This window comes from Lontra canadensis, unplaced genomic scaffold (assembly GCF_010015895.1).
Source record: "Lontra canadensis isolate GAN:19392208 unplaced genomic scaffold, GSC_riverotter_1.0 scaffold73, whole genome shotgun sequence".
NCBI lineage: Eukaryota > Metazoa > Chordata > Mammalia > Carnivora > Mustelidae > Lontra > Lontra canadensis.
The window spans coordinates 882,496-910,269 of NW_022631067.1; the positions used below are offsets into that span (position 1 = coordinate 882,496).

At 59.9% G+C, this 27,774-nt stretch overlaps 1 protein-coding gene and 1 pseudogene across 5 annotated transcripts in view; one reads left to right on the forward strand and one right to left on the reverse strand.

Moving 5' to 3' along the window:
• Positions 1 to 27,774, reverse strand: part of MCF2L (MCF.2 cell line derived transforming sequence like) — a 121,362-nt gene that overhangs the window by 80,489 nt on the left and 13,099 nt on the right. Inside the window, exon 1 of one of the 5 annotated variants that reach the window (XM_032881019.1) lies at positions 8,046 to 8,066. The exons of 2 other annotated variants lie outside the window; for them this stretch is intronic. Coding sequence is in view for 1 of the 3 variants with exons in the window: in XM_032881017.1 (XP_032736908.1) it covers positions 7,530 to 7,608 (79 nt within the window). In the remaining 2 variants the exon portion in view is untranslated. Of the gene's footprint in view, positions 1 to 7,529; positions 7,699 to 8,045; positions 8,067 to 27,774 lie in introns of those variants that run through there. 2 more of the 5 variants (XM_032881022.1, XM_032881017.1) reach the window with 2 other exon arrangements.
• Positions 10,780 to 12,753, forward strand: LOC116881346 (annotated as a pseudogene).

The following is a 27,774-nucleotide window of genomic DNA, read 5'->3' on the forward strand; positions in this document are numbered from 1 at the left end:
CCTGAAGGACAGCGCTGTGCTCCTGGTAGGTCCACTGCTCTCAAGCAAGGGCCAGAGAGAACACTTCAGTATCTTAGCAACGAGGAGACGGGTCACGCGGAGGCCAGCTCTTCTCCCCGTGGACGGCCGGTGGTTCAGATCACAGCAGGTGCCACGTTCATGCCGCCCAACAGCCTGCCCCAGTGCAGTGCCACGGACACGGCTCGGGGGCGGGGGGGCCGCACTGCACTCGCCTCACTCTGGACGCGGGCCAGAGGGGCAACGGGTGCCCCGGGCACGTCTCCCGAGGGGTTGGCAGCAGCAGGAAGGGGCCGCTCATGACAGCCACATCTGAGCAGCAGATCTACCAAAGCAGGTCCCACGGCCACGGAGGGCCAGTCACAGATCACACACCCGCGTCTGGCCCCGGCGGAGGGGCCGGGAGCGAGTTCTCGCTCGGAAAGAATCCGAACAGTCTTGTCATCTCACACTTTGTGCACCGCGGACCGTGTGGGACATGGAGAAAGGCTTTCTCCGAGTCCAGGCACCAGGGCAGGACGTCCCTCGGGCGTTCACAGATGCGCTTTGCGGTGAGTGCGGTGTGTCCGCAGAGGCTGGAGACGCCCCCTGTGCACTCGCCGTTCATCCTGTCTCTCCCGCTTCGTCCGAAGCTCAATGAGACGATTCACTTTCTCAATCGCACATTTTCTTTCTGGAAATCAGGGACATCGTCACCAGTCTCCCATCTTTAGGGGTTTCGTCTTCTCGCGCAGGCCCTCAGTGTAGACCAACTCGTGCTCTCTGCCCGTCACTACTTCAACACACACGGAGTCACGCGCCAGGCCTGGGGCGAGCGGTCAGTCAGGGCATCAGAGAGCCGCGGACGTGGCAACACGGCTGCAAGGCAGGCGGCACAGCGGGGACGGCGAGGCTCCCGGCGAGCCTCTGGCCGTGAGGCCGGAGGCAGGGAAGGCCCCAAACTAGCTGGTGGGCGAGAGCAGGAGCTCCAGGCAGGGGCGGCACGAGCACAGGGAGACTTGGTTTCCATCTGATTCCATCTCTGGAGGCCACTGAAGGAGTGAGGTGTCTGCTTCCACCGCCCACCGACCTGGGCCACGGTGCCCTCCCGCACCCATGCAGGCGTCAGGCACACCAGGCGGGGGCGGGCCGAGCATCTGCCTTTCCAACAAGTGTCTAGTGATGCCTGGTGGAGACCCCAGCCTGAGAACCCCGGGTCAGACACGGGAAATCAGCAGCACCTCCAGCGGACCATCCCAAAGTCCAGCACAGCACAGATTTCACCCCCAGAGTCGCACTGGGGGATCTCTCAAGCCCGGGCCCGACAGCTGTAGGCGATTCCCGCGAACCCGCCTTGTTCACGGTCAGCAGCAGTTCCGGCTGTCACGGTCACTCCCATCCGATCCCAGATCCGACCCACCGTCCGCCACACCTCTCCCCCACAGACCCACGCCACTGGCCTCATGGCCTTCTTCCTGAAAGGACTCGGCGTGCAGAAGGCAGAGCTGAGCCAACAGCCCCTCCGGTTCCACCGAAGGCGTCGGGCACGGGCACCGCAGGAGCGGACGACAGAACCCGCGCTGGGCAGACGTTCGCTCTGCGGGAGGCTGCGGTTGCGGCATGGGAGACCCCGTACCCGGCATCCTGGAGAGTCTGTGCACCGGCTGGGTCAGCCCAGAAGGAAAGTTTCCTATGACAGGTGCATCGGGGGGTGGGGGGGCCAGGCCACGATGCTCCCCGGTCGTCCTGGGAAACTTCTTCTCCCCTGAAAGACCCCTCTTGCTGCTCTGGTCCCTCGGCTCCCAGCCCACTGTCCCACTAACCCCGCTCGACTGCACGCTGCCTTCCCAGGGAGAGAGGATGGCCCAGAGCTACAAGGGCCCGGGACGGCCCAGCTCGGGGCAGGCGGGTCGCCCTGAGCTCCTCCTCTCCCGCGGCGCCCAGCTCCGTCAGCCCCATCTTCAGAACACACCAGAACCCCCGTCCACACTGCCTGCCACGTGCACGCCCGAGGGGCCCCCAGCCCTCTCCCAGCCCAGGCTGTGGCCTCCTGCTCACACGGCAGCTCCACCCTCCCTGCAGGCCGGATCAGCCTTTAGAAACCGCGGCTCCGCCTGGTGTCTCGGAAGCTCCGATTTCCCGGGGTCCGAGCCAAGGTTGGCGCCGTGGCCCAACCGCACACGCCATCTGGCTGTGAGGGGCCGAACCGCGCCCCCACCATTCCACGTGTCCAAGTGCCAACCTCAGGATGTCAGAACGTGACCCCACGGGGACACGGCGACTTGAGAGACAAAGCTGAGATGAAATGAGAGGCCTCCGGGGTGGCCCTGCTCCCCCGTGACTGGGGTCCGTCTAAGATCAGACACAGCCCGGCGGAGGGACGGCCACAGGAGGACACCGGGGTAAGACAGCCATCTGCAGGACTCGGGAGGGACCCGTCCTGCCCGCACCTCGGCCTCGGACCTCCAGGCTCCAGACCGTGGGAAAGGAGCCTCCCACCTGTGGTTCACCTGGCAGCCTGTGCCCTCGCTCCCTGCTCCCCCGGCCCCGGCCCCCCACCTCCTTGCCATTCCCACCTCACACACCCAGGACCCCAGACTCCACGGTGCTAACACGAACAGCCGTGTTAGGCAACGAAGACGCTCGCCAAAACTCCGTTTTACACAGAAAATGCTTAGGATGGGTTTGGCATTTCTGGGTTAACGACTTATTTTCACATATTAACCCAAGCAGACACCCCCTCTACGTAAGTTTGCACAAAGGGAAGCTGGGGGAGGAGATGCCGGCTAGAGCTTCTCTCTGCGACGTGGGGTCTGCTCTGTTGTGTCACTAGGGACACGGATGTGGCCATCAGACAGCATCAGGGACCAAACCCTCGGCGCGCCACCCGGAGGGTTCTTGGGGACGGCTGCACACGGTTTTGGTTTCAAGAAGCAGTCTGGTGACACAGCCCAGGTGTGAGGTCCGCCCCAGGGACGGCAACCTGCTGCCATCTAGCAGCTAGTAGGAGAGGCGAGTCGAGACTCGTTCCCAGCTGCAGGGTGACCCAGGGAGAAGGGGGCGGCAGACAGAGGCTCCCCCAGGGAAGCCCTGGGGCGGCAGCAGGGGTCGGGGTGCGCCCACAGGCTCACAGATGAGGCGGCGCTGGGCCCCGCGCACCTGCGGAGGACGCCTGACGGCAGAACCTCAGAGTGGCCACAGGCACAGAGACGGCACACGTCAGCACCAACTCTAGATGGGGCAAAAGAGGAAAAACTCAACGTTTTTAAAACACTGGGTTGATTTCTACATGGTAAAACACAATCTCTTCTTCATTAAAAAGCAATACTTAAAAAATCATTTTTTCAAATCCTAAGTTCTTCAGGAGAGCTCATGATTTCTGGGACTCATGCACTGTCCCTATTTGGTCTGCTTCTGTGTTCGTATGAAGCAGACATCCAACCCCAAAAAGAACAGCCCTAACAGGAAGAAGGTAAGTGAAGCGTGAGCGTCCTGTCCCCTCCCCAAGCAGGGAGAAGGGGACTCCCAACTGACCGCACCCCCTGAACTGCCCAGGGCCAGGAGGGAGCTGTGCCGTCCCCCCACAGCTCTTTGCTCTTCTTGTCTCTAAAACAGCTCTCTGAAGTAACCCAGAAAAATAGCTACTTCCCCAACGTAAGGCATCCTTTTATGGTTACTGGGCCTGTGATGTCACCAATTACTAGGAGATGACCAGGGGGTGGGTCCTCCTCCCAGGACTGACGGCGGGGTGGGGGGGGTACTCCTCACAAGATTCAAGGAGGGCGCTGGCCTCCCTGCAGGGCTGTGGGACTGAGCCAGTATGGAAGGGTCAGCCCCAGTGAGACTGCAGGGCGCGATGTCAGCCGTGGGGCTGGCGGGAGTGCGTGGGAATCACTGAGACCTCGGTCCTCGCGGCACAGGGAGCCTCGGGGAAGGACAGGGAGCAGCCGCAAAGCCCTGCACGTCGGAGGGGAGGAGGGGACGGCAGCCAGGCACGCTGCACCTCGAGACCAGAGAGAAGTCAGCCGGGCTGCAGGGAATGTGTCCTGGGCTGGAGCCTGGCCGTCCTAGGTGGGGGAGCTGAGGGGTTCCATTAAGACCGTACTGATCACCGGCCCCAGAACAGCATGCTGTCTTTAGGGAAAGCCCAGCACACCAAGCGCCAAGAAGTCCTTGGAAGAGGAGACTTGGGGCCAGTGCAGTCTGCACACGATACAGAAGAGGACGGGGCCCCTCTGCTTCTGCACAGAGCTCTGCCTGGGCCTGCTCTTCTAGGCTCTCTCCCTTCCTAGCCAGAAGCTTCTATTTTTGCCAGAAAGAAACTTCCCAGATCAGGTGTGTCACAAAGCTACATTTATGCTCCTTCCTCAGGTCTGTCCGGAGGTCCCAGCCACAGAGCCAGCCAGCAGCGTCCCCCACCACATCATAGCGAATGCGGCGGGGGGGCCTGGGGTCTTCGGAGGGATGTGCCCTCATTAACAGACGTTGCTGGAAGGAGAGCCCCACTCTGCACTCTGAGCAGCTGGGCTCGCAGCTGGGCTGTCAGCAGGAATCAAGCTTCTCGGACGGTGGTGAGCACAGTGGGGAGGAGATGGGACAGGCAGGTGGGGGGAGAGCTCATGAGAGCAGGTCCAGGCGCCCAGTGTGCGGGCGCATCACACACGCTCTGACACACACCACCAGGACCTGGGCCACATGAACTTCCCAATAGGACAGAGCTTACAGGTTGACGTGCAGCCTCACCCGTGTGCCCGTCCATCAGGCCCACCACCCCCCAGCCCGTCCGCCCCGGTCTGCCCGTCTCCCCAATGGGGCACCATCCACCCACGACGAGAGATGCTACCTTGCTGGAGGTCAGGGCAAGCACAAGGTGGCCCCAGACTTGCAGACTCCCCTGGCCGCTGTTCCCCGAGTCTGGTTCCTGGACTAGCACCACCAGTATCACCTGATTCTCAGGCTCCACCGCACGGAAGCAGGGGGAGGGGTGGGGGCAGATCTGTGACGGTTCCCTCCAGAAGGTTCAGAGGGCCTGGCTGGAGGACCACTGTTCTGCAACACGCACCTGTTAGTTGTTTTTTATTTTTGTTTTTTTACTTTTTTAAAAGATTTTATTTATTTATTTGACAGAGAGAGATATCGAGAAAGAGAGCACAAGCAGGGGAGTGGCAGGCAGAGGGAGAGGAGGAAGCAGGCTCCCCACTGAGCAAGGAGCCCGATGTGGGACTCGATCCCAGCACCCCAAGATCACGACCTGAGCCGAAGGCGGCCGCTTCATGGACAGAGCCCCCAGGCGCCCCAGCACACGTTCAAACCGACTATAGGTCCGTCAGTGTCTCTCCCTCAAGTGCTTCTTGCTTTTTCACCAATTACTGTGAATCTAAAGAGAAAACCAAAATTTTGAAAACGCTGGAAAGGAGCCGCCACCCAGCACAGGAGCTTCCGCAAGCTGCTCGTGGCCTTGAGATTAAAGACCGGGTTCAAGAGCACATACAGTTCCAGTTCTCAAGGTCGGCAGACGTGGCACCACCCACCACACGGCGCCTCCTGCGCCCCTCACATGCAGACCAGCCTGGACCCCTGGTGGCAGCCAGTCCGTCCGAAGCGGGGACAAGGCAGCAGCATGTCCAGACCCTCGGACAGAGAGCGGCGACTGTCCGTTGGGAGGAGCTGTGGAGGGAAACAGACACGAAGCCTTTGAAAGGTCCCTGAGCGCTGTCAGCTGTGCCCTGGTCCTCAGGGCTCAGGCCCCCGCCCTGAGTCACAACACCAGCATACAGACCTGCATCCTGCCATCTGCCACTAACTGCTAGTGACCTTGGAGGCACAACGCCTGTGACCTCCGAACAGCAGTTCTGCACCGATGGGGAGCTCCTGTCAGGATGCGTGTGTGTTCTGGCCCAGGCTGGGGAGGAGGCTGACATCGACCTAGATTCCCCTCCCCACAAGGGAAGGTGTGCGTGCCCCACAGTCGGCGGATGGCACCGCGTCAATGGCGCGGGATACACAAGCCCGGCGGGGGGGGGGGGGGGGGGGGGGGGGGGGGGACACGTAGCTGGATGGAAAAGGACTTTGTGCAGAAGGAGCTGACGGTGTTGGTGGTGCCCGGACACAGCTGCCGTCCTCTCCTCCACTAAGCAATACTAGGGATTCGTAAAGCAGGCGTCTGTTGACTGGATTTGAGAGAGACTTGGTGGAATCTGCAGCCACGGGAGCCCGGGTGTGACAAAGGACACACATGTGGGACTCGCTGCTTAGCGCAAGGCTGCGGTCAACGTGGACGCCCAGCTTGCAGCAGATTTGGGGAGCAGCCTGTCCCTCCTGCTCTACAGAGAAGGCTTTTACAACTCAAAATGCACATGCGTCTCTCCCAGCCCACTCGAGAAAAAACCTCCATCCCTAAAACCTAGGCAATGACATCACTCTTGGAGCTGTTCCTGCTGTGTCATTCCAACCCCAAAGCCTGAGCAGAGGGTGCTCCTGTGGGTCTGCGAGCCCCCGTGCCCTTCACCCAACGACGCAGGCCATACCCCACAGCAAGCCAAACGCAACCGAGTTCCAGGGAAAGGGAGCCGTGTCTCTGGGAATACGAGGCCGGATGGCACACGACGGGTTATTGTCTTTTGACCCATATACAATAAATCCAGTAGCTTTAATCAGAAAAATCACCATTAAACACAGAATGTCTCCAAGGATCTTGGTTAGATAATCACACACAATGATGTTTAACCCTGGCTTTGCTCTCAAAACCCCGTGGGGTCTCCCACTTACGGGAGAGAGAGGAGGGAGCCCACGCCTAAGCCAAGAGACAGAATCTAATCTCGCAGAAAAGCATTATTTAGACAACGAGGTAATGAAATACGACGACATAACATATGGCAATTATCAGGCAAGAAACTGACAACTTACTTTTAATGACAAAAGGTTATTTCCTCTCCATGTCAAGGAAAGCTGGGGACTGCGGACGCCCTCCTCCCGCCCTCGCCGCATGGAGACCCAGAGCAGGACCCTGCCCGCTCAGCGCTCTCTCAGCTCCACAGGGATCCATTCAAACTGCTCCTCAAAGCTCAGTCTAAGTCACCTTTTAATTAACACAGAAAACGTAGGTCCGCTTAGGCTCCTCCCCCCTTACCTACCCCCTGTTCGAGCGTCTGTCTTAGGTTTTAATTATATTTCGTGGAAAAAGCATCTTCTGATTAACGCGCACTGTTCCTCCTGGAAACGAGCGCGCACAGCCCCAGCCCCGCACCCGCTGCAGAGCCCCCGGCTCGGGTATCCTCGACACCCCCATACGGATGCGACGGACGCGCGGGAGTTGGGGGACGGGCGCGGGGGTTGGGGGGGCGCGCGCTCGGCCACACCCTGCCCTGGGGCCCCGGACGCTCCGACCCCGGGCGCGACGAGCGAGGACCGTCCGCGGGGACCCGGCGGGCAGCCCGCGACCTGCGCCGCGGGGGAAGGGCGCGGAGGCTGCCATGCACCGCGGAGACGCTCCCGACACCGCACCCAGCTGTCAGGCCAGCGGCTCCTCCTACCAGCGCGCCTGCAAACCGCATTTAGCCTCCGCACCATCTCCGCCACCGCCATCTCCTCGCGCCGCAGCCAGAACCTCATCCTCCGGCGGAGCGCGGGGCCCCGCGCCGCCCGCGTCCCTCCGCCGCAGACGGTGCCTCAGGGGTGGGGTCGCTCGATGGGGAGGGGGCACGGCCGCGCCGCCTGCCCGGGATTGGCTCCCGAGCCCCGCCGAGGGGGCGCGCCCTGCGGCAGGGGGGCTGCGGGGCGGAAGCGGAAGCGGCGCGCCTGCCCCGCGAGTCCCCGCGGTCACCTGGGGGCCCTGCGCGCGCACGGCCGAGGTCACCTGAGCCCTGCGCGCGCACCCCCGCGGCCCCCCGGGTCCCCACAGTCCCAAGGGTGCTCCCCGCGCAGAGGCACAAGCCGCTCCCCGCCCCGGGTCTCTGCGCCCTCGCTGGGGAGGACGAGGAGCTGCGGGGCGCGAACGGAGGGCGAGGCGGCCACCGAGGTGGCGCCCGGAACGGCTCCCCGCACTGTACCTGCGGCCGCCCTGGGGCAGGTGCACAGCCCGCAGCAGCCGAGCGCGCGCTCTCCGCGCCGCCGCATGCCGCTCAGCCGTCCCCGCGCGCGGAGGTCCGGGTCCCCCGCGGCTGACGGGGTGGACCGCCCGCTCCCCCAGCCGCGCCGCTGGCCTGGGGACGCCCGGGCGGAGAGAGGAGCGCGCCGCAGGCTCGCGGGGCCCCTCCGACCTCGCCGCGGTTGGCGCGAAGCCACCGGGTACATTTTCCACCTGAGCGCCCGGCAGGCGGATGGGAGTCGCGGGGAGCGTGGCCGTGGCTGCCACCGCCGAGGGCGGGGGGAGCAGGTGTGCGGGCGCCGCGCGCAGGGGCCTCTGCTCCCCGGGGCCTGCCATGCTTCTGTGGCTGGCGTTACAGGGAGCAGGCCCTCCCGGAGGATTTCCAGAAGCGCCCGCTTCTGCGCCTGGTGTGGGAAATTCAAGCATGGGGCAGCGGAGGCTCTACCTGCAGCCTCCGTGGCATAAGGGCACCCAGCAGGGTCCCCGGGTCGATAGACAAAGGTGACCAGATCTGTCCTCCAAGAAGTCATGGGCCTGGGGGACAAGAAAGATCTGGAAACTAATTGCTGAGGCATGAAATGAAGGCGGGGAGTGAGGGTAAAGCTGCCTTTCTTCTCTTTTTCCTTTCCTTTCCTTTTGTTTTCTTTTGTTTTGTTTTTAGCATCAAACCACCTGCACAGCAGCGGTTCTGGACGGTTCAAGGAGAGCCCAGTGAACAGAGGGTTCCAGAAAGGTGACGTCGCACGGTGGACAGTGAGGCTTCGCCTTGTCCAGGGCTGCCCTCTCTGGGCACGACACACTCCCCCTCCCCCTCACACCAGCTATGTCCACTCAGGCAGAGCCTAAAGCCCTTCCCTCCCCAAGTGCAGTGGCCCAGCTTCCCACTGTCCCAAAGGCAGCAACTGCCCCACGTGTCCTCAACATCCCACTTTGCCTTGGCCCCAACCGGCACCCCCAGCCGCTCACCTGGCTGGGAGCCCCTGCCCCCAGGCACCTCCACCTCCTCCCTCGCCTGGTTCAACCCCTTTCGATCACAGAAGTGTTTTCAGGAGGTGCTCAAACTTGAGAGGCAGCCGGAACCCCGAGGGTCTGTGGACCCCACATGGCTAGGCACGCCACTCAGCATTTCCCTCCAGACCCTCTGGCCTGCTCTCACTGACCCCCTCATGCTGGGACACCTCCACTCACACTCGGCTTCTTTCCTCAACCCTGTGTCTTCCACCCTGTCCCCTGAAGTGCCTGTGGCTGGTGCCATCCCCGGACCGAGCCGCTCACTCCGGCACTGCTTCAAGGGCTGAGTCTGCTGCCCTCTGTGACGGTTGCCATTTACAGGTCCATGTGGCCAGGCTCGGTGCCCAGATGTTGGCTCAAACACCAGGCCGGATGTCATTTTGAGGGCATTTTGTAGATGTGATTAACATGTGAGTCAACTGACCCTGCGTAAAGCAGACCATGCTCCCTGGTATGGGTGGGCCTTGTCAAATCAGTTGAAGGCTTTAGGCGACAAAGACGACGCCCCCTGAGGAAGAGGGAATACTGTCCCCAGACTGCTGCCAGACTCGACCTGCAACGCGGCTCTTCCCTGGGCCTACAGTCTGCTCCTGCCTTACGCATTTCAAATTCACCAGCCCCACCACCACGCGAGCCCGTCACTTAGAATAAATCCCTCCTTCTCCCTCCCTCCTTCCCTCTATCAAACCTTCACTCTCTCCTTAAATTAAGGCATAAATGGTGCTTTCTCTAAAAATCATTTCATATTTGCCTAAAGTATAGTGGCCGAAACGACACCACCCAACGATTCCTGAGTGCGTGGTGCCCTCCATGGACTCTCCTGACCTCCTCCAGCTCACATGGTCTCCACCAAGAGGTGGGCACGACTCTTAGGCTGTTTTATAGACTACGGCCCGGAGAGGGTGACTTGCCCAGGGTCACACAGCTGGTCAGTGGCAGAGGCGGGATCCGAACCCAGATGCAGATAGAAACACAGGCCTAGACAAGTGTTTGCTTCAGGGAAACATTGTCCCGTCCCAACTGGAATGCCATCCCTAAAGTCCCTTACGGGAAATAAGGGACAGTTAGGTACACAAGGTCCCAAACCCAACGCTGCGGAAGAATCTTGGCCCGCGGGTCCCAAGGGTGCAGGCCAGCTTTCTATGGCTGTCTCACCCCTCCCCGAGAGGAAAAACAGGACATGGCTGTCTACCCGCCCCAGGAGGCCCAACGGTGCCCAGGTGGGAAGGCAGATGTAATGTTACACCTGGATACCAAACACATCCTCTTAGCAACCACCACGGAAAGTTAGCCATGAAAGGAGGTGAAAAACGAGAGCTGGGAGGGTTCTGAGAAACCCGGAGCCCTGGGGAGCCGGTCCTCCTGAGGCAGGTGTGGGTGCTCTGGGGTGAGGGGGAGACGCACTGGGCCGCTGGGCCGGAACTAACCCTTCCTCCTGCGGTGCCCGTCCCCACGTCAAGGGGGCAGCATGGGGAAAGGGGGACTTGGAAAGAAGAAACCCACACCAGGTGCGTCCTGGAGCACAGAGGGAACAACTGTTTCTGGGCCTCCCTGACCCCAAGGGGGTTACTCTCTGCATGGGGCAGGCCACTAACAGGGACGAGTCCCTCTGGCCTGGTGGTGAACAAGCTGGTGAATGAAGCCTGTCCAGGGGCAAACCCCCCTGTGGAAGTGATGTGAAGCCTATGACAAAGTCCAAGATACCGGCAGCCCCGGCTCCAGCGATATGCTCTGGGACGTGCTCGGGACACCCATGTTTGCAGCAGTGGGGCTTACGGTACTGGGGGGGCAAGGGGACAGTAAGGGAAGGGGGAGGGGAGGCGGGCAGGGAGGGAATGGGGGGTAGGGGGAGCACAGGAGAGAAGAGGGGAGGAGGAGGGTAAGGGAGTACCAGGGAGGGGAGGTGAAGGGGAAGGGGGTGGCAGGGAGGAGGGGGGAGAGGAGGGTGGCAGAGAGGGGAGGAGGGCAGGGAGGGGAGATGGCAGAGAGGGGAAGGGGAAAGGAAGGGGTGCCATGGAAGGAAGGCGAGAGGAGGGGGGATGCCAAGGAGTGTCGGGGGTGTGGGCGGGAGGGGGAGAGGAAGGATATCAGGGAAGGGAGGAGGAGGGTAAGGGACTGCTAGGGAGGGGAGGGGAAGAGGAGGGGTTGCAGGGAGGGGAGGGGAAGGGCAGGGGTGGCAGGGAGGGGAAGGTAGGGAGGGGAGGCTGATAACTAACAGGTTTCCGGGTCACAGCAACAAACCACACAGCCTTGAGCTACAGCAGCAAGTTGCAGAGACACGAAATCCGACTCTGTTCATGCCAAATGCGGAGAGTGAGGCCCCAGGCCCTCCACGGGACCCTGCTGAAGCAGGGGCTCTCCTGGCACAGCCGGGCAGCAACAGGCTTCCCAGGGATGGGGAGCTGGAGGAACCCCGTAGGGTCCCCTGACAGGGGCAGCCAGGAGGGACCTCACCGATGGGTGGCTGGAGGACGGAGACACCAGGGAGGAGGGACGGGGAGGGGACTGTAGTCCTCAGGATGGGGGACCGCCACTACACACCGCTCAGCCCCAGCCCCAGGCACCTGGCCCGCCTCCCCCACCTCGTTCCCGGCCCTCAGGGCCCAGTAGCATCCCCGCCAGCACCCATGACCTCCCTCCAGCGACCCTTCCTCGAACCCCAGGCCCAACACGGGACAGAAGGGGCAGGACTCCCCAGGGGGCTGAAAGAGTGTGCCCCGCCCCGGTGGTCAGACCTCAGGAGAGGCCACCTCACACCTCTCAGGATGGCTCTGACTGTGGAGACAAGAGATAACAGGCGTCAGCCAGGATGGCGAGAAAGGGGGGCCCTCGGCGCGGGTGTTGGGAGCGAGGCTGCGGAGCCGCGGTGGACAGCAGTAGGGAGGGCCCGCAAAGCTTTAGGACAAAGCTAAAATGAAACTACAACATAGCCCAGCAATGTTCCTCCGCGAACACACCCGGAAAAGACAAATCCTAACTTCAAGAGCTCCCTGGGCAGCGCACCCAGCCGTCCTGCCTGTCGGTCTCTGGCTCTAACAGTGTGTGGACGGAGCAGACCCAGGGATGCCCCTTCCACGGGCCTCCGACCATCCTCCCACCTTCAGAGCCACCTTCCCGTTACCCTCAGCCTCTGGGACCAGCCAGCACCCGCCTGTGAGCTGCGGTCCGTATCGCCTACCACCCATGAGTTTCCAGATGCATCCAGATTCTTCCCCCGGGGTGGAGGCGGCCACCAGCCGCCTGGTCCACATGCCCCTGCCTCTCTCTGGGCTCTCTACTCCTACTGGGACCACGATGCCGGGGCGTGGGAGGGCGTGGGCCCCTTCTGTGAGCTGGGCGAGGAGAAGCACGAGGGCTCCAAGCTTCCCTTGAAGGCGCTGCACCATCGTGATGGGAGAAGCCGCCCCGGGGTGAGTGGGCTCAAAGCCTGGATGCCACGGAAGCTGCCTGGTTCTGGAGAGGAGCCCGAATGGGGCCCTGTGGGTCTGCGTGCCTGGGTCTGCCTGCACACACCCAGCTCTGGGACTTCCCAGATGAGGCAGTGAACCCTTCACCCTTCGGGAAGCTGGACGACCCCCTGACTCACCTCGCAAGCCGGCCGGCCCCCAGGCTGGGCTGGGAGATCGTCTCTTCGACAGGCTCATCCTCAAGCAGGACCAGGAGCCTCTGGAGCTCTGCCGCCTTGGGGGCGTCACTCTGGCGTCCCCCTGGTGCCAGAGACTGTCCCTGCAGACGCAAGGCTGCCTTTCCTCCCTCCCCTGGAGCGCTCTCCCAAGCCACGGACCACATGGGAACAATAAAGTTTTCTGCAGAAAAAGGGGTACCTGTACCCCGTGTTTCTAGCAGCACAACTCACGGTAGTCCAGTCACGGGAGCAACCAGGGCACCATGTGCACGGGGGACCACTACTCGGCCCCAGAAAGGACCCTCTGCCCTCAGCCGCAGCAGGGCAGACCCCAAGAGCCTGGCTTTAGCTAAGTGAAAGGCGTCTGAGAGGGACAGATGCCGCATGAGGTCACCGGTGCATGGGATCTGGAAGCACGGGACCCGTGGACGCCAAGAGCAGCCACTGGCTTCCAGGTGCCGGGCATGATGCTGCCCACGAGCCACACCCGTCCCTTGAGCAGGTGAATGACCTCCGGGCCGCATGTGCAGAAGGCGCTGGAGGAAAGCACACCTGTCACACCCGTGAGCACCGTCCGGGGGTACAGACGTCCTCACCACAAAACAAAACAGAAGCGCGTCAGACGTGCTAGCTAACCTCACTGTGCTGATCATTCCAAAACACGCGCCCGGACCCAGTCACCCTGTTGCACACCTTCTGCACCCCCTCACCCCCGGAGGCCGCATGTCTGCGGAGAGATGGTGACATGGGGCAGCCATGCCAAAGGACTCAGGAGCCCCCACTGCCCAGGTCCGGGGAAGATGGGTGTACGCAGCTGAGCAGGCACGGGGGCTGCAGGGAAGGCGCCCCCACGCAGGGTAGGCAGAAGGGCGCACGGCGCGGGCCTGGCCGACCAGGACATGTGGGCCCCCCTGGGCAGTGCAGACCGAACCTGAGACAGCCCGGCAGGTCAGAGCACACGAGTGTGCAGGCGTGCGTGCGTGCCGCGTGCGTCCGGAGGGCGGGCAGGGAGGGAGGAGGAGGGGCCTGGGGCGGGGCAGGGAGGAGTTGGGGAGGCTGTGAGCGCACCGGGCAGGCCAGAGCCCAGCGAAAAAGCCGCAGCTGCTGCGTTAGTGACCACACACGGCAGATGGGCTGGGGACCGGGATGAAGTGTCATCAAGGTCCCGTCCACGGGGGGACCAGGGAGCCGGAGCCGGAAGGGAGGGTGTCCCACAGAGGAGGCGGGGGGCTCGGGAGCGAGGCCTGTAGGAAGGCCCGGCTCTGAAACGCCATCGTCTGGCTGGCGAAGAGCCCAGGTCTGGGAGGACGAGGGCTGGACGCAGCCGTGGGGTCATCGGGTGAACCCGTTGTGAGCTGCGGGAGGAGACATGAAAGTCGGCGTGTCTGCGTCAGCCGCGCAGCAGGAAGGCTGGGACACGCTTTGTGTAACGCACTGGGGGACCGTCACCCACAGCCCCATGGGCCATCAGCCGCCACGCCAGCCGACCGGGACAAGGACCTGTGACCCAGCAGTGACCTTCTGGAAGGACCCTAGCTGGAAGCTTGTGGAGGCCTGATGGTGCTGTTGGGGAGGGCGGGCGTGGGAGGGGGTCCCCGTGGAGCCTTCCTGAGGGAGGGGTGACCCCTGACCCCTGACTCTGGGGCTCTGAGAATAGGAGGGGTCACAGGTCCCACTGCAGACGTGCAGGCCGAGGGCAGGGGCAGGCCAGACTACTGGGGGGCCGGGCCGCTGGCTTCCTTGGGGTGCCTTTGTCCGGAGTATCCCCAGACTCGGGCCCAGCCCTGCCGCCCCAGCTGCGCATCTGGGGCCAATATGGGGCATCGGCCTGTGCATGGCTTCCGGCGCCTGACCAGCCCCCAAGTCAGCAGATTCACCAGGGAAACAGGCTCCCTGTGGCTCATTCCCCTCAGCACCGCAGGCTGGGGGCCCACCAGCCACACGGATTCTCACCATCCCAGAGGCTGGACGTCCGGGTAAGGGGGCCCGCATGGTCAGGCTGTGCAACGAGCTGCAGGGTCCCGTTCTGGGGCCTTCCCGCTGTGTCCTCCCAGGGGACAGGCAGGCAAGGGCGCGCTCTGGGATCTCCTTTCTGAGGGTTCCACCCCAGGACCGCCCCACCTCCCTGAGACCCTGCCCCCAAACGCCGTCTCCCGGGGGCTTAGGGTGAGGCACGTGGGTTCTGGGGACATGGTGTTCAGAGCCCAGTTGTCTATGTGTATCTTCTTCCCATGACAACAACACAGCCACACAAAGTTTCTTCCTTCCTTTGAGTTACACCTTTCTGCCCCGTTTTCTGTCCAACATCTACCAGACTAGATCTTCAGAAGCGCCGTCCCGCATGTCCCTTCCGGTCCCCTGGGCACACGAGGATGGCAGGGGCGGCTCCGGCTCCTGGAGGAACCGCAGGTGGGGATGCCGGGAAAATCCGGGTCCCCATTAGGGGAAGGGGAAGGGGGCAGAGAGGACCGTGTGCAGAAGAGCCCGTGGGCTTCGTTACTGTAACCCAAGCCTCGAGTGCTCCTCCGGGGGGCGCCCCGGACCTGCTACCCCAGTCTGGACATGGCAGGAGGGGCCCCAAACTCAAGCCTGTGACTCAAAGTGCAGAGAGTAGAATGACCTGTGGACGCGTCACCCCGCGTGGACACAGGGACTTGGGAGATGTGACCAGCGGGGGATCTCAAGGCAGGAACACTGGGATTCCAGGCTGGGCCCGGCGTAGCCCAGGGGCCTCACAGCAGCAGGGCTCAGAGGCAGGGAGAGGATGCAGGGCTTCTCCCGGAGCCTCCAGACGGAACCCGCCCTGCCCACACTTCGGGCACAGTGTAGGGTCACTGTGGGTATCACAAGGGTCGTCATTGTGGGTGTCCGAGCCACCCCGTGTGGTCATTTGTTACGGCAGCAGCAGGATGGTGGTGACGCCTCGCACACTGTCCTCCAGGAGGCTCGGCTGCCATCCCACCCCTGGGGAGAGAAGCCACCCCACCGGTGAGTCCCCGAGGCCCCCAAACCCGGCGGGGTCAGCAGGAAGAGCCCACGTCTGTGCCCACGAGCGTGGTGCTGTCCTGAGACACACACGCTACCCACGTAAACTGCTCCCCGCACCACGGAGACATCTGTGATCGCTTGGAAAACCGAGGGAGTGAGCCGGTCCCTTCCTAGTCCGTCGGACTGAATCCCACAGCCCGTCGAGGGGCGTCAGGCACTCAGCCGGCACGGGCAGCTGTGCGCTTTCTAGACGCTGGGGTCCCTCCTGCCAAGGGACACTCTGCCTGCCAGGGCCGTGACGCCTCCACTCTCGCGGGGAGAAAATGGCACTACGAGCTGAGCACACGGACACAGCTGGGAATGTTTCTAACAGCTGTGACCGGAGCAAACAAGGCCAGCTTCCTTCGCGTCATTTCCTTCTGTTGTTCCGCGAGCCTCCCAAGCCCGGCGGGACGGCCGCCTCCTCAGGGGGAGCAGGGGCCTGGCTGTCCTCAGGGAGGTGCAGCCGGGGAAGCTGCGCTCCTGCTGGCGCCACTTGCTTTTGGGAACAAAGGACGCTTTGACCTCAGACATCAGGACACAGGAGTGCCCAGCTCCCAGCACGTCCCTCTGGTTCCTTCCAGAAGAGATACTGAAGGAAACAGAAGCGATGTTTAATTTCATAAACTTCTCCTAGTTCCCTTGTACCCTAATCCCTCCAGGTAGGAACGCTGCTGTCCTTTATCTGGGGTGAGACCCGTGGCACACAAGAGAAGCTTGTCACCGACTGCACAGGGCCCAGGGGGCCTCCCCACCTCCTGCCATGTCCCCGTCCTCCCCCGAGGGGCCTTCCTGCCCGACCAGATGGCTGGGGCCATTGCACCCTCGCTCTCTAGCCTTCCCAACAGCGCCACACTTACGGCTCGGGGGCCGTCCACACCTGCACGTGGCAGAGTCCGGAAGCTCGTCGCCGTGACCTGCAGGGGCCCTGCGAGCCCGGGGAGCAGACGTGTGCCCTCCGGCTGTGAGAGCTGTGAGCGGCATGTGAGAACGCTGGAGGCGGCAGGCGGCTTGCACCCTGGTGTAGGGGGTGTGGCTGGCAGGAGCAGGAAAGGGGGGCCACTGGTAGGGAAGGTGAGCAAGGAGAGGGTCCCGCCACGGAATGATCAGGATGGTCAGTGCCTGTGTCAGCTCGCAAGACTCTGTTCCCATCATCCAGACCAAACTTATGGGGGCCACTGTGCAGACATTATGGGTGTGACTGACCAACACCTGCAACCAGGCAGCTCAGAGGAAAGCAGATCACGCACCCTCCATGATGTGGTGGGCCACGTCCAATCAGTCAAATGTCCCAAGAGCAAAAAACAGGTTTCCTGAGGACAGGGAATTCTGCCTCAAGACCGCAACATAAAAACAGGGCAGGAAATAAAGGTGGGTATCAACACCATTTTTTCTTTAAAAAAAAAAAAGTTTAAATTCAATTCATTAACATATTTCATGTCTTCAGGTTTGGAGGTAGAGGTCAGTCATTCATCAGCTGCATGAGACACCCCGTGCTCATCACATCCGCGCCCTCCTTGACTCCCGTCCCCCAGCTACCCCCTCCCCCACCCCGTCCCCTCCAGCAGCCCTAAGTTTGTTCCCTAGAGTTAAGAGTCTCTTATGGTCTGTCTCCCTCTCTGGTTTTGTCTTGTTTTATGTTTTCCTCTCTTCCCCTATGATCCTCTGTCTTGTTTCTTAAACTCCACACATGACTGAAATCATATGATGATTGTCTTTCTCTGATGGGCTTATTTCGCTCAGCATAATACCCTCTAGTTCCATCCATATCATCGCAAATGGCAAGATTTCATTTCTTTTGATGGCCGCATAGTATTCCATTGTAGATATGAACCACATCTTCTTTATCCATTCATCTGTTGATGGACATCTAGGTTCTCTCCATAGTTTGGCTACTGTGGACATTGCTGCTATGAACATTCGGGGGGCACATGCCCCTTCAGATCACTATGTTTGTATCTTTAGGGTAAATACCCAGTAGTGCGACTGCTGGGTCGTAGGGTAGCTCTATTTTCAACTACTCAAGGAACCTCCATGCTGTTTTCCAGAGTGGCCACACCATCTTGCATTCCCCAACAGTGCAGGAGGGTTCCCCTTTCTCCTCATCCTCGCCAGCATCTGTCATTTCCTGACTTATATATTTTAGCCATTCCAACTGGTGTGAGGTGGTATCTCATTGTGGTTTTGATTTGTATTTCCCTGATGCCCAGTGATGTGGAGCACTTTCTCATGTGTCTGTTGGCCATCTGGATGTCTTCTCTGCAGAAATGTCTGTTCATGTCTTCTGCCCATTTCTTGATTGGGTTATTTGTTCTTTGGGTGTTGAGTTTGATAAGTTCTTTGTAGATGTTGGAGACTAGCCCTTTATCTGATATGTCGTTTGCAAATATCCTCTCCCATTCTGTCGGTTGTCTTTTAGTTTTGTTGACTGTTTCCTTTGCTGTGCAGAAGCACTTGATCTTGATGAAGTCCCAGTAGTTCATTTTTGCCCTTGCTTCCCTTGCCTTTGGCGATGTTCCTAGGAAGAAGTGGCTGCGGCTGAGGTCGAGGAGGTTGCTGCCTGTGTTCTCCTCAAGGATGATTCCTGTCTCACGTTGGGGTCTTTCATCCATTTTGAGTCTATTTTTGTGTGTGTTGTAAGGAAATGGTCCAGTTTCATTTTTCTGCATGTGGTTGTCCAATTTTCCCAACACCATTTGTTGAAGAAACTGTCTTTTTTCCATTGGACATTCTTTCCTGCTTTGTCGAAGATTAGTTGACCCTAGAGTTCAGGGTCCATTTCTGGGTTCTCTATTCTGTTCCATTGATCTATGTGTCTGTTCTTGTGCTGGTACCATACTGTCTTGGTGATGACAACTTTGTTATAGAGCTTGAAGTCCGGAATTGTGATGCTGCCAACTTTGGCTTCTTTTTCAACATTCCTTTGGCTATTCGGGGTCTTTTCTGGTTCCATATAAATTTTAGGGTTATTTGTACCAGCTCTGGGAAAAATGTGGATGGTATTTAATAAGGATGGCATTGAACGTGTAGACTGCTCTGGGCAGTGTAAACACTTTCATAATGTTTATTCTTCTAGTCCAGGAGCACGGGATGTTTTTCTCTCTCTGTGTCTTCCTCACCAACACCTTTTTTCTTTCGTTTGAATGTTTTAAACAGCATTATTGAGATATAATCACAACACAAAGAACTGCATGTTTGAATACGTCCCTCCGCCCCTCGGTGGCAGTCACAGGGTCGCGGGGTCACGGATGCATCGTGACTTCTAGGGAACATCCTGTCCCCTTTGTGCAGTAGGATCACTGCCTAGGACCCGCTACCTCACAGGCTTGGAGGCTGTCACTGAAGGTGGCGCTGTCCAGCTGGCCTCTAGAACTCTCCTCAGGCTCCCTGGCCGTGCCCTCCCCTCCCACTACCTGCTTTCCTGACGTTGGCTGTGTCTCCCACCGGGAGTCCCAGGCCATTGGTCTGTGCCTGTCGGCTTGCTACTCTCTGCCCGAGGCCCTTCAGGGTCCCCTCTGTGGCCACAAGTGGCAGGATTTCCCCCTGTTCTGGGGTTGGATGTCTCAGGGAGGCAGGGAGAGCTTGACCCTTGGCATGAGAAGGTGCTGGTGGGGTGCTGGGCCGTCTCCAGGGTTGGAGAAAAGGCCGGCTCTTCAAGGACCAGCGGCCCAGACCCCCTTCCCTCCCTGGGAGGTGTCAGCTGGGGCAGCACGAGGGGACCCCAGGAACAGCAAGGGACAAGGGCCCTGCACCCGGCTCTAAAGGAGCCAGAAGGGAGGGGATCTGGCCACGAGGACTGGGCAAGCTGGGGGCACTGCCTTCCGTGGCGGTGGGGGTGAGGCCTGGGAAGCAGGTGTGGAGGGTGGGATGTGGCCCCTGCCTCAGGCTCTGCAGGGCTCACAGGTGATGGGACGAATGCAGAAAAGCTGACTTCAGTGGGGGCCTCACTTACCCCTAGAATTGCCAGGTGACCCCACGGACATGGCCAAACAGAGCACCGTTTGGAGCCAGAGCACATCAGGGAAAGTCACCCAAAGCCACCGTCCCGCGGCTGCTGCGTGTTTCCGGCCTGCTCTCCCTGCTCTGCCGGAACCTGGGTGCCACGTGCGGGCCTGACACCTGGGCCGGGGATCACGTCTGTACTCGGCGGCTGGGCTTGGGCCAGGCGTGCACCCAGACGGCACCACTCTCCCTCCAGGGGCCACGGCAGGTGAGATCTGATTTCGAGCTTTATTTATGGCTCTGCTGAGGTGAAGCCCTCCTCCCACAGGGTTGGTGGCTGCATGCATGTCTGTTAGTGGCCACCTTCTCCGAGGGACACGGACACCGGTGGCTGAAAGTTCTATAGCTTCCAGTATCCAATACCCAACCCCCCACCACGCTCCCACAGGAGATCGGAGCTGGGAAGTGTCGCTTCCAGGGTTCACGGAAGTGCATCACTAAGAGCCGACTGCAAGCAGGGCCGGCAGCGGACAGACGTCCCGTGCGCCACAGCGGGGAGGGGTGCACCGCGCAGCCAGCCCGGACCGTCGGTTAAAACAGAACCTAACCCCCAAGCGGGCGTGCAGGAGTCGTCGCCCTTGTTACTCTCACACCAAGCACCCCATGCGCTCTCTGGTGGCGGGTAGGACATGGTTGGAGAGGAAACCAGTAACAATAGAGCCCGTGATGGGAATGATAACGGGGCCCCCGGGGACACACAGGCGGGTGTCGTCCCAGCACTGACGCAGATTACTGCTCACGTCCCTGCCCCATGTGACTTCTGTCCAAAACAGTAAACACTGGAACACACCGATTTGTAATTAGGAAGTCGGTTTATTACTTTGCTTAGAAAATTATTAGTAACAACTTTGAAAATTTGAGTTAATCTTACATTTTCAGATCCTTTCCCTCAAATGTGTCGCCAGTTGACAAAATGCCAAAAAAGGTCAGCGAGGTGGTTTAGGTTCTGCAGGTCCGGAGCCCCCGAGGACCAGGAGCTGGCAAGCTGGAGACCCCCTCCTTCCTCCCTTCGAGGGACGTGGTCAACAGGTAACGCCCTGGACACAGCGCCTGCATCATCGTGGACATCCCCAGAAAGCAACCGGGGGCCGGGCATGCGTTCCGAGTGCCCACCGCCGCCAGCAGGGGTGCCCGCCCACGGCGCAGGGGACACGCTGTGCGTCCCAGCTCACTCCACACTGAGGCTCCGACTGAGGCTCCAAACGGACAAGGACATGAAGTGCGTGGCGGCCCAGCCATCACTGTGTGGGTCTGTCGTCTTCTGCCTTCCTTCCCGTAGCGCCGAATCTTTAAACACACGTGATTTAATTTTAGAAATGCTGTTTACTCAAGCCTTGACTTACTACTTTCCAAGGTTCATCACCAAGGTCGCTAAAATTGAGTTAACCTACCTTGACATCTACTCAAGCTCTGGGATCTGGACCTAAAGTCTGTAGCAAATATTAATTTTTAGGCGGTCAAGGTCAGAGCTAGCTACTCTCCGCTCTTTCCACTTCGGAACCGAGCCTACGCCATGGCGAGACCCTCCTGGCGCAGCCCTGTGTGGGGGCTGCCGGCGGCGGGTGAATAAGCTGTGGGTCCTGATCGCCGTGGACAACTGTAGACTCACACACAGTTATGGGAAATAATCCAGACCCATCCTGTGTGCCCCGCCCCCGCGGCGGGTACAAACTGCTGGAGGCGCCACAGCCAGACTTGCCGGAGCCGCCCATCCGCGCCGCCTGAGGCCCTACACGGTCACAACCACCTCCTTCCCGCTCCATCCCGCCAAACCCCTGGCCACCGCTCATCGGTTCTCTGCTTCCCCAGTTCTGCCGTTTGGTGAATGTTCTAGGGACGGAGCCGCGCAGACAGACACACCTCGCTTCACCGAGCTCCGCGGGTGCTGCTTTTTCTCAGGCGGAGGGTTCGCGAGACGCCGCGCGGAGCATCGACCAGCCCCACTTTCCCACACAACGTGCGCACTTCGCGTTCCTGTCGCATCGTGGGGACTCTTGGAATCTTTCAAACGTTTCATTGTATTTGTCACCGTGATCTGTGATCAGGGACCACAATTGCTCAAAAGCCCAGATGATGGTTAGCGCCTTTTAGCAGTAAAATGTTTTTAGCTTAAGGTGTGTACGTTTTTTAGAGATAATGCTGTCGGACGCCCGGTCGACCACAGTGTGCTGAAACCCGACTTTCACACGCACGAGAAACGGACGCGAGCGTCTCCGCGGCGAGCCGGTGCGGGATGCCGGGACGGGCTCCCCTCGCGCGGCCTGCTCCCCGGGGCACGATCGGGCTGATGACGTCTCCCGGCGAAGACAGACCGTGGGGGTGCCTGAAGGACATTCAGGGTCTTCCCGGGTTGGGCTACTGCAAACAAAACCAACATAAACGTTCACGGGCATGAATCTGCCTAAAAGTTTCTTTCTTGGGCGAAAAGCTCAGGAGAGCGATTGCTGGGCCGCAGGACGGCGGCTGTCTTAACGGACGTGGGCAAGCGCTCTGCTGACTGTCTGCTCCGGCCGCGCCCCTGCCAGCGGCGGAGCGTGACTCGCCTCTCAGCGCCGCCCCTGCACGGGGCGCGGTTCTGGAAGGTGCTCAGTGCTGTCTCCTGCAGTTCTGTCTGCGCCTCTGAAAGGCTAACGGCCTTAACCCTCTTCCCGCGGGGCTTGCCTGGCGTCCGGATCTGCCCCAGCACCTGCTCAGGTCCGACGCCTTTTGCCGGCTGGACTGCCCGTTGGCGAGTGAGCTTGACGCCCGTCCTTCATGGGATTGGTGACCTGAAGATCGCGCCCTGCGCGGGCTGCGGCCCGTCTGCCCGCCCTCTGAGCAGGGCCCTTTGCAGAGCATAAATTTCTAATTTTGACCAAGTCTAATTTGCCAATTTCTCCTTTTATGGGTCATGTTTTTGGCATTAGGTCTAAGAACTCTCTGTAGTCCTAACTCACAAATATCATCTACTGTATTTTTTTTCCAAAAGGGTAACAGTTGGACACTTTGTTTAAATCTGTAACCTGTTTTGAGTTAATCTTTATGTAACGGATGAAATTCAGGTGGGTCTTGGTTTTTGCCTCTGGATCTCCAACTGCTCCAGCTCAGTCTGTGGAAAAGGAGCTCTTCCCTGTGCAGGTTGATTTCCCACCTTTGCCAGAAACCAGTTGGTCCCTCTGGTCAGACCAGCTGGTCTGCTTCTGAGTTTCCTACTGTGTTCTAGGGTCAGCCCGTCTGCCAGGAAGCAACCCGCAGCCCCAGCACACGTAGCAAACGTCTTGTTAGCAAGTGCACTGCTCCTTCTTCTGCCTTCCTTCTCAAGACTGTTGTCAGAATTTTATTTTATTTTTTTAAAGATTCTATTTATTTGACAGAGACACAGGGAGAAGGGACACGGCAGGGCGAGCAGGGGAGGGAGAAACAGGCTCCCCGCCGAGCAGGGAGCCTAACGTGGGGCTCGATCCCAGGACCCCGGGATCATGACCTGAGCTGGAGGCAGATGTTTCACTGACTGAGCCACTCAGGCACCCCATGTTGTAAGAGTTTTAGTTCCTCTGACTTTCCATACAGATTTTAGGATCATCTTGTTTATGTCCATAGAAGCGTTTCTGGGATTTTACCGGGAATGCAGTGAATGGGTGTGGCGAGAGCAGACGTGCTTCGCCCCGTCTTAGACCCAAGAACATGACGGTCTCTCCTCCACCGTGGTCGTGAGCACCTGCAGGGGCGGCCCACACCCCCGCACCGCTAATACTGGCTGTGCCTCAGTGTTTCATTTTCTTGAGTAATTCTAAACAATATTGTATTTTTACTTTTGGTGTCCGCGTGCCCATTGCTACGCACAGACGCACAACTGACTTCTGAGCGCCTGTCTTCCGTCCTGCAGCCTCGGTCCACGCTCTGGCACAGCTCCAGGGTTATCTCTGTAGAGCCCTTGGGATTTTATAATTCGGTAATCGTGTCATCTGTGAACAGATGACTGAGTCCCCCTTGCCGATCTCCATGACCTGTATGTGCTTCTCCTGCCCGAGGCAGCTGAGGACAAGCAGAGACAGCACACGTGGCTCTGTCCTGCTCTGTCAGCCGTAGGGGTTCTCTGTAGGTACCGTTACCATGGTAAGCAAGTCCCCCCATATTCCCGTTTTTCTGAATGGGTGCTGAATGTTGTCAAATACTCTTTCTCTACTGATTGAAAGGATGGCGTGATTTCTCTTCCTTCGTCCATTGATGTGGTGGGTTCCACAATAAATCTTGAAATACTGAACGAGCCCTGCTTGCCTACAAGAGACCCTCCTTGGTCACCGTGAGTAATTCCTCTTACGTATTGCTGACTTCTACTTGCTACTATTTTGTTATGAACTTCCGTGTCCGTATTCATGAGCAGTATTGGTGCATCGGTTTCTCTTCTGTCTTTGTCTGGCATCCATAGGACGTTAGCCTTGTAAGAAACTGGGAAATGCTCCGTGCACCTCTTTGAATGCGTGTCAGAATCCTTGAGCGAAACCGCTCGGGTCTGAAGACTTCTTTGTGGGGGTTTAGAGACCACGAGCTCTTTGTCCTTACTCGCCATTAGGCGATCACATGGTCTACTTCCGATGAGCGAGACACGCTAGTTGTGTTTTCAAGAAGTGTTTCTTCGCCTTCAGTTTTCAGAAGTTGAGCCATGAGAGGTCTTGGTGTGATTCGGGGGGATTTATTGTAACTGGGGTTCGACAACTTCTCAGACGTTCGTGTTTGTGTCTTTTGCCAAATCGGGGTAATTTTCAGTCTTCTCTCCCTCTCATGACTCCAGGGGCGTGAATGTCAGGTCTTTGCTTACAACCCCACATGTCCCCGAGGCTCTAGTCATTTGTTTTTTGAGTCTGTTGTCCCCTATTGTCCAGACTGGGCAAGCTCTGTTTTATCCTCACGTTTGCTGGTTCTCGGGCTGTGGAGCCCATTGGTTGGTGGTTTTAATTTCAATTTTCATATTTCCCACTTCAAGAACTCCATGCGTGGGGCGCCCAGACGGCTCCGTCAATTGAGTGTCTGACTCCTGATTTAGGTCCAGGTCATGGTCTCGGGGTCGTGGGATCGAGTCCTGCATTGGGCTCTGGGCTCAGTGGGGAGCCTGCTGGACAGTCTTTCCCTCTCCCTCCGCCCCTGCCCACTTAGGCACGAACACACCCACACTCTCTCTCTGTCTCTAAAAGAAGAACAATGACACACTTAGCGCAGTGACAAAAGCATCCGCCTTCAAACACTAGAAACAGAGGAGCAACTTAAAACTAAAGTAAACAGATGGAAGGAAATTGTAGAAGCAGAAGCCAAAGAACTAGAAAACAGGCAGGTAGGGAAGACCCACAAAACTGACAACCTCTAGCCAGACTAGTCCAAAGGATGGGTTTCTCGGATTTCTAGTGACGCTCACAAACAATGTCACTGGCCGCATCCCCCCCAAGAGTGAAGGTACCCACTGGCCGGGCTGCGGGGCCCAGAGACAGAACGTGCTCCACCAGCCCCCTGTGAATTTCCCGGCCCCGTAGCTGCCAGGGCAGCTGCCATGCAGGGGTCTGCCAGGAGGGGGCTCCTGAGTGGGGTGGTCTCCTGTTTGCTTTGCTCCTGGTCTTGAGAACAGCTTGGCCCCCACGCTGCTTACACGAGCTGGTGCCCCAAAGTCCTGCATTTCTGCATGGCACACGCCTTTACACACAGCCCTCAGCTCAGCTCCGTGGTCACCAGCCCGGTGCCGTCGGCCCTCACCCCTCCTCGGCCTCACTCCCACTCCCCCACCAGGCCTCAGCACCGCCACAACCAGCGCTGGCCATCATACCCATCTTCCCAGAGGCTGCTTCTCATGCAAAGTGATTTCCAGCTACCCACAGGGATGCCTCACACCAACCCTGGGGCCGTAAGTGCAGACCAGCCCACAGGCAGCTACGTCCTCAGGGGCCGGACCAGATCTGGTCCTCACAGGCCTGGCAGGCCGTGGCTGCACCCAACATTGAGGTCTCGGTGGCACTGACGGGCAAGGGAGATGATTCGGGCCTGTGCCCTGGGGCCAGCGTGAAGCAGATGGGTCTCAGCCTCTCACACTGTTCCCCGGGGGCACACGGACGCGCTGAGGTGTCGGGGGGTGCTCCCCAGAGCCTTCGGAGGCAGCAGGAGCCATGGCTGGGGCAGAACGCCGGGCCCAGGCATCATGGGAAACAGGCGGCGCCCCACCACTCAGAGGGGCATGTTTCCATGGAAGGAAGCGGGTCAGTGTGAGACGAGGCTCCTCCGTCCCGCCGTGGTCTTCCTGCTCTGATCTGTACGCACACGAACTGTGTGGGGCTCCTCCCTGCGTCCACTCTCGGGCCCCACCTCCTGCGCCAGAGCTGGGGAAAGAACCAGATCTGCCCAGGCAGACGCAGCTCGAGGCTGCAAGGTCACCACGTTCGTGGATAACCCCGTCCTCTTGGATTAGTCCCCAGCTCCCCGCTCCTCTCCACGCAGAGGGAGGGGGAAGGGTGTCCATGCCACTCCTGAGGGCTCTGTGCCCAGAGCTGGTGCTCAGTAGCTGGCATGGCCCAAGGGTCTCCCAGGCCCTGCTGGGGAAGGCTGGCTCCCCTCGATCCCCTCACCCCCCACCCCGTGGCATCCCACCAGGACGCCCCTCAGAGGCCCGTGGAAACTTGGAGAAGGTGCACTCGGGCTCTCACAGCTAGGCCCTTCCCGGAACCTGTCTGGCACTCTGGGCTGGTGAGGACGCTCCGCCCCGACCCACTTGCTCTCCAATCCCCTTCCCCTGATCCCACCTGATGGCTGCCTCGTGTGCCCTCCTGCCCCTCCATGCCTGACTGGCATGCCCTCCCGCTCCCTGGGGCTCTGCTGTGGACTGCAGCCTCGAGAAGCAGAAGACCCGCCCTCCGGTGCTCATGCTTGCCCCACAAAGGCACTGTCCACCCCTCACATTCTCCACGGATAGGTCTCCCAAGCAAGCCTGCATGGGGCTCTGCACACCTGAGCGCAGGTTTACACAGACCCGGGCCGGCACCTGCTCAGTGTGTGGGGAACACGTGCCCAGCGGAGGGGGACGACAGCCACAGCCTCTCACCCAGGCTAACTCTGACCCCTAGGGGACAGTCTGGGCTGTCACAAGCAGGGGTGCCCCCAGCTTCTGCTGGGCAGAACCAGGGACGCAGCCAACACCCCTCCGGCACAGGCCATCCACACAGAAACCCACCCTCCACCCAGGGCCCATCGTGCTGAGGGACGGGCCCCGGGGCTGAAAGCCGAGGGGCACAGAAGGGGTCCAGGGACCTGGACCCACGACATGCGGGGCACTCCTGCAGCTCACACTGGAAAGACAAACGCCCCGACTGCCAGCCGGGCAGGAGAGCTGAGCAGGCGTTTCTATGAAGAAGGGGTGAGACGGCGAACAAACACACGGAGGTTCTCGGCATCCTCTGCCGTCTGGGAGACGCAAACCCAAACCACAGCCAGACGCCACGTCACACCCACCAGGACAGTGAAGGAAAAGAAAAGAGGAAAGACGGACAGAAGCAGGTGTTGGGCGGGATGTGGAGACAATGGGAAGGGCAGGTACCGTGCCGTGCGGACAACAGTGTGGCAGGCTCCCGACCGTGAAGCCAGAGTCCCCGGTCTCCCAGCACCTCCTGCCTGGGCGCGCACCCACGAGCAGTGAGGACACGTCCACACGGAAACCCGTGCGTGAGCGTTCGTGGCGGCGGGATTCCCAATGGCCCCACGTGGGAACAACCCAACACCCAGAGCCGACGATCAGGTGAGACGCCATTGGTCCCCGCGGCAGGGTGGGGTTTGGCCACGGGAAGGGACAGAGCCCCGGATACAGGCCGCACCAGGACCATCCGTGAAGACACCACGCTCCTGGGAGAAGCCAGACACACAGGCCTCACACACTGTGTGGGAGCATTTCCACACACGCCCAGAGCCGGTGTGAACATGTCCAAGAGTAGAGCTGTGGTGTGGGGCAGCGGACAGGGGAGAACTGCTCCTGGGGTGGCTTCTTCTGGGTTGGGGGGGCGTCCCCACATTCGTGGGA